At 37.7% G+C, this 11805-nt stretch overlaps 1 protein-coding gene across 5 annotated transcripts; it reads right to left on the bottom strand.

Moving 5' to 3' along the window:
• Positions 1 to 412: 412 nt before the first annotated feature.
• Positions 413 to 4852, bottom strand: LOC108424455 (TIMELESS-interacting protein-like). Of its 5 annotated transcripts, none has more exons than XM_037546989.1 (8): positions 4657 to 4852; positions 4322 to 4480; positions 3665 to 3755; positions 3267 to 3342; positions 1411 to 1533; positions 1218 to 1293; positions 919 to 989; positions 413 to 835 (listed from the first exon to the last, which is right to left on the bottom strand). In XM_037546989.1, the coding sequence occupies exons 2-7, from the start codon at positions 4476 to 4478 to the stop codon at positions 922 to 924; spliced, it is 591 nt and encodes a 196-aa protein (XP_037402886.1). In that variant the 5' UTR covers positions 4479 to 4480; positions 4657 to 4852; the 3' UTR covers positions 413 to 835; positions 919 to 921. The 5 variants fall into 5 exon arrangements, with proteins under 5 accessions (XP_037402886.1, XP_017547988.1, XP_017547986.1 ...); XM_017692499.2 differs by having other exon boundaries at positions 1435 to 1533; positions 4322 to 4513; positions 4657 to 4850; XM_017692497.2 differs by having other exon boundaries at positions 4322 to 4513; positions 4657 to 4848.
• Positions 4853 to 11805: the final 6953 nt, after the last annotated feature.

Raw genomic sequence — 11805 nt, 5'->3', positions numbered from 1 at the left:
AATATGTAAAGTAGTAATGCAATAATGCTTCATAGATTAAAATAAAAATTATTAGGAAAGGTTCTTAAAACTTAATTATATCCACTGGCCACTGGGACTGACTGGAGATGATTTTGGGACTATAGCACAAATAATACGAGCTATTTTCAGTGTCAGCTACTTTATAGTCTAAATAGATTCAGAATAGGGTAAACTGGATCAAGTCAACCTTTCTGTGCTGGCCTCCTTGTTGCCATTCTGCCTGTGTATTAGACAGCTCATCACATACGTTTATAATTATAAACAAATAATTTCAGTTTAAATAAAATAGTCCTGCTCCTGTAATGTGACTTTAAAGTCCTTTGTTTTGTGGTTTCTTTTCATTTCTGTTATTGTATTCATCACCTGTGAACTGTTAAGAAGTATTCATAAATAAAAAGAGTATTTTTATTTACTCTGCTGTCATGTCCAATTTGGTCAACTACCATGTATGTGCCTTTGGATACACATGTTTCTCAAATGAACACAGTTTCAGTAGATATTTTGAGTAACTAACGGCTGAGGTGTTAATGTTTGCCAAAATTTTGGCAAAAGCAAAAAGCAAAAAATAGTAGTACTGTGTCAAAAATGATGTTGAATGAAAGCACCGGTAATTACAACAAGTCATTTCTGAAATCTATTTGTGTTTGTGAGTTTGTTGTGGTCACAGCTTTCTCTGTAGTCTAGAAAGGAAGAAGACTGGAACATCCAGAAATGTCTATTCTTCCTGCAAGACTCCTCTGATTGAGGGAAACAATTCATCTTCAGATAAGCGCATCCTTCTTGCTCTCACACAGGAATGGGGTATACGGAATATCTGAAGAAGATCAGAACATCTTAGTTCTCCTCATTTTGTTAGAGATAACAGATGGAATGTTTGAGCTGAATGAGATGGAAGACCTTTTAGACTACAGGAGGGTCGTCTTCTCCTGTGGGCTCAGACTTGATAACATTTCCCATAGTGCAGCCTGCTTTTAAAGAAAGAAACCTGTTTTAATGAAAGATAATTATAAAATGCATTCACTTATACAGATCCTCTTATAAAATCAACCCGTTCAATGGGCCTGTCAGTTCTTAAAGTACCCAAAGTAAACATGCTACACAAAATACAATGAGAGAAAAACATGAAATGTGATACTTTTCTAATCATGCTGCATGGATCATAGATCATAAATTTTCTTCCTTTTCTGATTACTCACATGTGTCTTCACAGCCACCTGATCCAGGCAGAGCACATGTGGACACTGTTTTCTGATGTAAACCCTGGATACACGTCTGATGTTGTTTGCAGTAAAGACAAAGGAAGAGAATCATTGTATTGTACAGAACCTTTAACTTACTATACAAGCCTGATACACACCCATGTTAAAAAGTGGATAATCAAAGCAGTACCTGTACGGCTGGATGGCCACTTACATCTTCAAGCTGTCTGATTAGGGTGTCAAACGACTCTTCTGGATACAGCTGCTGCCTCCACTGTTCTATTTCACTTAACAGAACCTGTAGATCTTCAACCTATATGTAACAATCATTAGTTCTAAGTCCAAATGGGCTGTTTATGAAACATTAAAGCAAATGTTCAGCCAAAATTCAATTTTACACAATTTACCCCCGATGTAGTGCATCAGTCAACTGGTGACCATTTCATTTAGCATTTTAGCTATGAGGTGAACGTTTCCCTCTGAACGTGTTATGACAATTGATGCATGTTGGAATAAGTCTTTGTAAATCTTTATATTAGTTTTATATCAGTTTTCATAAAAGCTTATACACTTTGCACAACACTAACGAATGGAGAAAAGTTTGTTGCTTGTTAGCCTCATAGGTTGAGCACAAAACTACAGAAACTAACTTTGGAAACTGAACTGATGACCATACCATCATTTCAACACCACATAATATAGATATATTTTGATATCTAATAAAATTATGTGATGAATAATATTTTAACATTTTATTGCCGACCATTAAACACCTGAAGACTCCCACCTATATGAGACATTAACAAGATGGTTTCTGAGTTTACAAAGACCCACTGGTCCACCAATCAGATAGAAGGTTTAGGTTCTAAGCTTATAATGGCACATGGAGCTTGGTGATTGACACACAAATTGGCTCTATTTAAAACCAGACTAGGGCTTGAACGTAATCCTTCTCAGTGTTTGGGGGTCAGTTTACTTTCACTTTCCTGGGTGTAAGTGACAGCTGTGAGGACAGAGTGGGATTAGGACACTTTCCAGGGTCAGCCCAGTAGACCAGAGACTTAATACTGTACCACTCACCTGGTCATTCTGCTTACGCACTTGAGGAATTAGAGCAAAGTTAAAACTGATACAGACAGCCAGAATGTAACACACAGCCCTAATCCACTGAACTCTACCCTTAATGACACCTGTACACATATACTGGTTGCAAGGCATTGCTTCTGGTGCACTGCTGGATAAGCTGAATGGATTATAATACATAGAGAAGAAAATGTCTGAAATTCCACCGCTATGTAGATCTTACTATAAACAAGAACACGACATATTTTCTCACAAAAGGAGACCTCAGAAAATACAGTACATCTGTACTGAAAAAGCAATGCACTGAATTTTCTTGATTCTTTCAGCAAGCAATAACTGTGCTGATGTAATATATTTTAAATATTTATAAATGTATATATTATTGTGCATATTTGAATCAAGAAAATTCAATGCATCACTTTATTCATTCATCCATTCCCAATACCCAAACAGCACACACAGTATTATTAGCATCCAGTATTATAGGGCACCCAATTGCACAGTTACAAATGCACCATATGGGCTGTTTCCGCCAGAGGGATAGGGTGGGTAAATTTCAGGATCTTAATACTTGCAGATTAGTCATTACGTCCTGGAAGGGCTTAACACATGTTCATTCAAACATATGCATTATAATGCATTATGGCCTACGGGCTTTCTCAGGAACTACCACAAAATCACTTTATAAGATACATAAAAATTAAACAAATGCAACTTTGACACTGCCACACATACATCTCTACCACATATGTGTTTCTAAGGGCAGTCGTGTAAAACGTACCATTGCATACTATATTTACATGTACTGCCATGCACATTTTTAATGCATGCAGTTTTCATTTTGATATTACATATAAGTAAATTTCCTGAATGCCAACATGTATACAATATCCATATCCAACCAGTTACGCAATACCGCACTGGACTCTTTAAACTAAAATTGACTAGTTGGTAAGGACTCACTTCATGCCCTTGTCCTTTGAATGATGTCTTGCAGAGAACATTCCAGAGTGAAGGTATTCCATTTTCAGACAAGAGCCTGAAAATTAAACAAAGGTAACAATGTGCATGAAGTGTACACACTGACCTGTAGAGGGCGGCGATGAAGTTTTGTTTGCAAAAAAAAAGTTGGTTTTGATTACCTTTTAATCTTTTACACAATAGATATTAAGTTACTGCTCACAAATTTTGAAAACATGAATTCTTAATCATACATTCAGTAATTTTTTTTCATATATATTTTATATCCTTATACACCTGGAAATGTAATTGCAATGCTCATAAACTGTCATTGTAAGTATATTAATAATAATATTATGTAATATAAAACGATTGTAAATGATGCAACATTTCTTACTGACTTTTCCACATCCAGAGCAGCATGAGGCACATCCTTCTGCATTACCGGCTCTTCTTCCATCTGAGACAAGAGTAAACCACCAATCTTTTGTTCTGGAGAAAAGTCAAAGAAAATGTGTTCAATAAAATGATGCATTACATGTCAATAACAGTCTCTTATTCTGATCAAAGACTGCAGTGTTCCTGATTGTGTGTGTGTGTGTGTGTGTGTATGTGTATATGTATCTATATATATATATATATATATATATATATATATATATATATATATATATATATATACAGTCTGTGTGCATTTGTAGCTGTGACAGATTAACATAAGAATGTACAATATGAAATATGAGTGCACATGAAAATTGCGTTACTGTCTTTAAAAAGGTATACATGTATGTCATACACAAAGTGTACATATGCAGCATAATATTATGTACAGTCCTATCTCACACCAAGTTATACTCTGAATAGTATTTATGTAACTGTGCAGTTGTACAATGTTTTGTCTTTAATATTCTAGCAGCCATCTCAGGGGGAGAGAGTGTGGGGAATGGGGGGGGGGGTGGTTCTAAGCCCACATCATTATTCTACAATAAAGAGGAAAGCATAACCATGCATCATAAACTTGTAACTACAAAACATAAGCAGATAAAACATGAACCCACCCTCTTCAAGAGATGTGCTGGATGTCCCGGGAGCTTCTCCGGGTAACTGTGTAAGAACTGGAGACAGTGGAGGAGGAAGCGGCTGGTATTTCTCATCGTCCAGGTTTTCGTACAGAGCTGGGACTGTAATATGGTAATCATCAGGCGCGCTGCACATCCCTGCGGGTTGGAGACATTCCACAGCAGTGTCGCCTGACAGCCGCACAAAATAGCAATGATTATATTCGTTAAAATAGTCCATTTTAACAATCTAATTTAAACGTTGCAGCTCCTAATAAATGAATGCAAACCCACGCAGTACTGAGCTCCCAGTGCAGTGAGGGTGCAGAGCTCACCTGTGTCTGTAAACGCTGCTGCACTGCTGCTCTCCACGTGGCGCTCAGAACCCAAACAAACTCCGACATGCGTCACATCGCTGCTATTAAGTCCTATTGGTGCTGTAGTAGTAGGCTACTCTGCTCAGTCACCCATATGCATGATGCAAAAGACAGAAATAGCCGAGCCCCCACTGGTTACAGACGTTATGTAACACTGGTTTGAATTGATAATGCCGTAATAGGCCATACACACACTGAACGATGCTCACAGCAACACTGCAGCTGCATGACAGGCTCTAAAGGCAGAGCAGGGCCAAATCCTGAGCAAAGTGTTCAGAAAGCCATGTCTATCCTTTTTGTATGTCCTGCTCTGACAGTTTTTTTTTCTTTAAAGCTACACTGAAAACGCAATGCAGAGTTTACATGCTTCAAATGTGTCCTTCATCTCCACATGAATTAAATTTATGACATCAGCACAATCATCAGCACCAAAAGACGCAACCATGATGATAAAATGGGGAAATATATGCAACCAAGCAAATTTAAAGCATCACTTTTTTCAAGCGTAGAAAACTTTATGTGGTTCCAGTGAGAGGATAATTCAGCTTTTATTATGGAGGCTTATCAGGCTTAATGCAATTAAGCAGACTAATAAATGAAAATAATAATAATAATAAAAAAAATGAAAAATATTGGGTCTTGTTAGTTTGGAGATAAAGCCAGAGAGGCCAGGTTGAGATGGTTTGGACATGTGTTGAGGAGGAATAGTGGATATATTGGGCAAAGAATGTTGGAGATGGAGCTGCCGGGTTGAAGGAGAAGAGGTAGACCTCAGAGAAGGTTTATGGATGTAGTGAAGGTGGACATGGAGATGGTTGGTGTGAAAGTAGAGGAGGCAATGGAAAGGGCAAGATGGAGGCAGATGATCCGCTGTGGTGACCCCTAAAGGGAGCAGCCGAAAGAAGAAGAAGAAGAAGAAGAAGAAGAAGAAGATTGGGTCTTGTTGCATCCAGTTTATTGCTTACCATTATCTTTAAAGAGGAACCCCGTTGATTTTTCATGAATCCTATATAATTCGGTAGTTGAGGTGTAAACAGAGTCATTCAGTGTAGTTTGGTGTGAAATGCTTTATTGTGGAGAAACTTGCTGAGTCAGAATTGGTTAAAGGAACCAGACGTCTGAAAGGTTTAGAGACTCTGAAAGCTCCCTTCACAGAAAGCTATTAAATGAACTGGAAAGATATATGCTGCCTGATGTCTGCCACATTGCTTTATGATAGTTTGTGATCAAGTTTTAGCCTAAAATGTACTGTAATCCAATCATGGCAGAGGGATCCACGCAGGGGTACATTCTAAGGTCCCTACAGGAAACTTGTTTTTTTTTTTCTTCTTCAGATTTATGACTTTTCTTACATCATCAACATTAAATACAAAGACTCAGAAGACACGTGTAGGTTTACTGGTGGTTTTGGATAGTAAATACAATATCTTTTTGTAGAATGGTGATCACCACCACTACTATAAAGTTTCTTTACACTGAACACTTTCACCCCTCTTTCAATGACTGAATTATTTAGAAATTTAGAAAAATGGATGGAATTCCCCTTTCACTAGACTCGCAGACCAGTACGATTATACGGGCATATTTTTACGTTTAGGAGCGAAAGGTGCAATGTTATCTTTCTTAAAGTCACTGCCAACCTTGCTATCAGCTAAACTAGCCTCACTACAGCCTTACAGTCTACAAAACCCCAAACCTCGGATGTATTAATAACGCAATATACGCCTTTTTAGGAATATTTTTGTCTTAAGAATATGCGTGAAAACGTTTCTTTAATGCTTCACTGATCCTGTATAAACGCGAGCAGAGCTCAGCTAAATTTGAGTTTAGCGCATCGCTGCTGGCAGCTCGGTTATCAAATAGGAAAACTCTCCATGAGAGGAAGTCGCGCTTCTGCCTCCCAATAGAAACACGCCTCAGAAGCAGCACAGCCCACTCTTTTCCTGCACTCTTTTAAGAGAGGTAAGCCCGCTAAAAGAGCCAAAAACAAGCCACTCAGAATGTTTTACTCTTGTTTTTGGAGGCTGCGGAGGTAGCAGCACTGGGTGTCGGTTTATGTTGAGAGTGCTGGTAAAGGAAGTCCGGATACGGTCTATTCTTATCCCCCCAGGACGCAGCTCGCTAATGCAGTGCTAAAAATATTTGTCGCAGCCGAGTATTGCGTATGTGGGCTACGCACCTACGCACATCGGTGCTACCGTTTTTAAACTTGATCTAATTTCTCCAGGATTAACCCACTGTGTTATATTTTATAGCCGGCGCAGGGAATGAATTACGGTTGTTCCTCGTGGGTTTCGGTTACACGTTGTCTGCAGACGTCACGCTGAATTCAGTCCCACGTGGACGAGCAGACCACAGCGTTTATGTTAAGCTGGATTCAGACGTTGCCTGTTTTTCTGTTTTTGGTTTATTTGCGTAACTAAGCTGCTACCTGTAGGTTTTGGTGCACTTATAAAAAATTGGCTCACTCGACGCAGACATTACGGACCATTATAACCTATGTATGAGTAGCTAACGTCAGCCAGTTCCAGCAAAGGTTATAATTCATCTGATATTTACAGATAAATATAGCTTTAAACATTAGAATATTACCATTTCAAACACTGTCGTGTGATGTTTTTGGCATGTTACGGTCACGTGCCCCTGATAACCTCTCTTTCAACCTTGCTGTCGTTGCTGTGGGAAACCGCCAGCTCCTTTGAAGTGCCTTTACCCCTTGTCCTGATTGGTCGACTAAGAAAAGAAGCCGTTGACGTCATTGAACGCTTTTTCTGAAGTTTTTCGCTTTATTTTGAGCACACACAAACTTATAAGTAAAAGCGTAACATTTACATATCAAACTGAATTTCTTTGTGAGACGTCAACAGAGAAAAGGCAAAAAAGAAAAAAAATACCATTTAGTTTCACATAAAATTGAAAAGCTTTAGCACAACATTTCTTGTTTTGCTGCAGGTGTAAATTCACTACTGAAGCTCTGTAATTACACAGATCCATGTGTACAAATATCATATGTTTTCTGGCAAATTTCATCATATGTGTGTATAATTTACCTGTTATTATGATCAAGTTTATTATGAAGTGCTCATCAGGGTCATCAAAAATAATAAACTACAGTGGCTTTTAGGGGGGGAGTTGTATCCATCTGCAGGGCTGTAGCAGTGCAACTTTAGTCACTATGTAACATCTTATCCGGAGCTGAGAGTACTGAGCTATACTGTGGCTCTGCTGTTACTCCACTCGATGCAGACATACCATTATAACCTATATATGAATAGCTAATGTTAGTTATGTTAAAGGTTGTAGTTCATCTGAAACGTATAGTGATCATCAGTATCAGATTTTACAATACTGTCATGGTGTTATTGGCATATCACGATCACATAGCTCCTGATAACCTCTCTTTATACTCTTGCTGACCATTGCTATGGGAAACCACCAGCACCTGTGAAGTGTTTTTACTTCTTGTCTTGAGAAGTTGTGAAGGTCACTGAGTTTTTTAAGAAAATTTGAACTTTTTGTAGTTTTGAGGACAAAAAAAAAACCTAAAACAGCTGACTGCATCCTGTTAAAAGCAGTGTTTCAAAATGTCTGCATAATTAAATGGTCGAATTTGTATAGAACATTTCCAATTCAAATTTCTTTACTTCATGCAATGTCAATATAGCCATTTTATTTCCTACCCAAAACAAATGTTTTCTAAATTTCTAGATATAATGGTAAAATAGAATTTGAATCGGTGTTTAGGTCTCAAATGTGAAAACAACATTATAGTGATGAAGATAACAATAGCAGATTATTCTTTTACATCCTCGAAAGATGCATCATTAGCCAAGTTTTCTTTAAATGCTCTCAATTCTCTTGCAATCACCCGATTAATATGCTTGAGAAAGGGGTTCATAGCACAACTGTTGTGACAAAATGTGCTTCTGCATGCTGCGTGCAATTATACATTTCCACCAGAGAGGTCACCAAGTCCCCAAATCTTACATAGTGTAGCTTTACAGAAAATACTGTTGTTGTGCGGGGATTCATTCTCATAAACAAATGTCAACATAAGAAGCATCAATACTTTATTATAAGTCTGCCTTACTCCTAGTGCTCAGCGGATTCCAACACCAGCAACAGCAACAAACATGACAAACTATCCATCTAGCTGTGCTAGCTTGAGTCTCCTATTAAGAATGGTTAAAGAGGATACAGTGTAAAAAATCAGCACTTATAGCTGGCTAATTAGTGGAATGATGGGATGCCAATCAGTCTGTATAAATGTATGTGGCGTGTGAATTTCACTGACACACCACTTTAGCTACTCAGTAACATGCTACGTGTATATTACGCATAGCCTGCAGTAGTAACTTCACATGTTTGGGTGATAAATGTCAGAGTCAGCACATTTTTCATGTAGGATCTATTGAATTTCCAGACATGCTTACCCTGCTCCCAAGGCTTCTACATCAGACGAAAAATCATCACTTCCTCAGGAGATGCTGCTCACAGAGGCCCTTACCTGTTTTAACTCTTTTCACTAAGGTAAAAGCAATTAGAGCTGTAGATTAATGCATTTAAATGTTGCATTATGTTTCTTCTGTAGTATGTGGAACAATAAACAAATTGCTATATTGTCCTTTTTTTGCAGGATCCGTGTCCCTTGTGTGATGAAGCAAAAGAAGTGCTCGAACCATATAAACACAAGGTGAGCTTAATTTTAACATTTTTTGGTTAAGCCAGTGTTTTCTCTGGCTACATTTTCATATGCTTTGTAAATTCTGTTATTATGATTTATCTCCAGCACTTTTATATGGTTGTTTGGCCTTGTTAAGTTTGTGTTGCAGGAGGTTGACATCAGTCTTCCCGAGAACAGTGTGTGGCATGACAGATACAAGTACGACATCCCAGTCTTTCATTTGAATGGACAGTTTTTGATGATGCATCGAGTGAACACAAACATTTTGGAAAAGGGTCTGGCAAAAGCAGAGAGACAGACCACTCAGTAATGTACAAGTGTGACATAGACCTGTACTATTCCTCAGACTTTCCAGTGACACAGTGTGGTTCATCAGTATTAAGTAAAGAGTTTAATGTTAACTGCTCCATTTTTGCACTTTAATCATTTCTCCAGAGGCTGATAAAGCCTGCAGCCATATTCAAGTGAAAGTATTGATATAATGAATGACCCAAGAAGATTTTAGAGTAAAAATGTATCCGGTCCAAAAACTGAAGTACTGATTTCCCAAAAGATCTGAAGTGAAACATCTTAAGACATCCACCATCTAGCCATATGGAGGTGTGTTAGGTGATATCCTTCTCTTTTAGGAATCTTTTTGATTGAAAATAAAAAGCTACAGCTTGATAGTGAGATCTACAGCAAAGCAGTCCAGGCACAGGACCAAAAGAACAGAATGTTTACAGTTGTTTACAACCACTTACAGTACTGAGTTGCCGTTTTCAAAGCTCTTCACACATATTAACTTAACTACACTCTGGACCAAATCATATTTTTTTTCTAGCATTAATAAAAAATGCATTCCAAAGTTTTTTCATGCTCTTCTCTCTCAGTCTCAGCCTTTAGCAAACCGGATTTTCGTAGCTCACTTTGTAAATGCTTGTATACACTGTTACAAAACTGTTACACTGAAGTCCAAAGCCTAACATGAACATAAACAAGAGAGAAGGAGAACTTGCTGTCTGAATCAGAGATATTTACACCTGAGCTAATGTTCAACACAGGTGTTGAACGTCTAAAATAGGGTCACTTCTGAAGTAATTTTTTGATGGGCAGTCCAGCAGGGGCCCAGCAAATAAGATACATATTCATGTAAGTGCGAGAAGACTTTAGGTGTGAAGTTGTTGAGGACGTGGTCAAGTGATGCAGACCAAGTTTAGCAACATTTACAGTAGCTGTGTTTCTTTGCTGTATAATGTAATGTGCCACATACGTCTATGGTTTCACATATGGTTTTCTTACTTACAATACAATAAGCCATCCTATTTTGTTACATTTTTAAAGTGTCATTTCTTACTTGCTGTGAAAAGTGGTTGGTTAGGTCAGCCTAAAAAAATACGATTCAAATCAGCTTCTGCCCCTTTTCACATTTTACAGTTTTGTTTACATGATTAGCTAAAGAGCAATAAACTAATTATAATATGAAACAAAACTGCAGAGCAAAGAACTTTAATACCTGATTGATTTGCTTAAAATATTGGATGTTTTTAGGGTTTCTGAGGTGCTTGTGCTGTTATTAGTGAAGTATTCCTGTTGTACGTACAGTAGTGTTCTTGTTTTTAATAGAATTTTTTTTTGGCTGTAGCGCATTTAAGGCACAAAATGAACAGTTTGTGCTTGAGGTCCATGTCTCTGCAGAGAAGAGTCAGATAAAAAAGTTAATCTGGTACTGAAAGATGCTTCTTATTGATTAATGCCTCCAAAAGCTACATCACAGAAGGTTATTACACGAAATGGCTATGATTATGCTGCCTGATTCCTGAGGCATTGTTTTATGGATGTTCTGAGATAAGGTGAGGTCTTTAGTTTAATAAAAAAAAAAAAAAGTGTTACAAGCACAACACACACACACACACACACACACACACACATCTTCTAAATCGCTTCTCCTTATTGGTTGTGGGGATGCTGGAGCCTGTCCCAGCTGTTACATGCAAAACAGCATGAGATAAAATGATACCCAAAGAGTAGTTGAATTATGCAGATTTATTTTAATCAGTGGAGCTCATATTATGGAAAAACAAATTTTCCTCACTATTTTTAAAATGTTGATGTCATATGTAAACAATGAAGTTTCAAAATGTACCATTCACTGTCCAGTCCGCATAAGGAAACAGCTGCATTTTGAGTTAACTGTTTTTGTGATGGCATGAAACATAACACATTTACACACCTCCACATTTAGCCTAGTTTAGTCACATCATTCACACTGAAATTAGGAGGAGTGGTTCAGCCTAAACTGCCTTTTGAACAATGTGCAATAGAATAGCTAATCAGAACAGAGATCATATATGTCTCTTTTTCTGGTTTGTTGAAAAATCAGATTTACACTTTTCACTTTTTTTGGTACCAATATCCAACTCCTTGCACATCATGCAGCAATA

The sequence above is a fragment of the Pygocentrus nattereri genome, chromosome 18 (genome assembly GCF_015220715.1).
Source record: "Pygocentrus nattereri isolate fPygNat1 chromosome 18, fPygNat1.pri, whole genome shotgun sequence".
Classification (NCBI taxonomy): Eukaryota; Metazoa; Chordata; class Actinopteri; order Characiformes; family Serrasalmidae; genus Pygocentrus; species Pygocentrus nattereri.
Note: the sequence above shows the minus strand (reverse complement) of the source record. Positions and strands in the feature narration are given on the sequence as shown.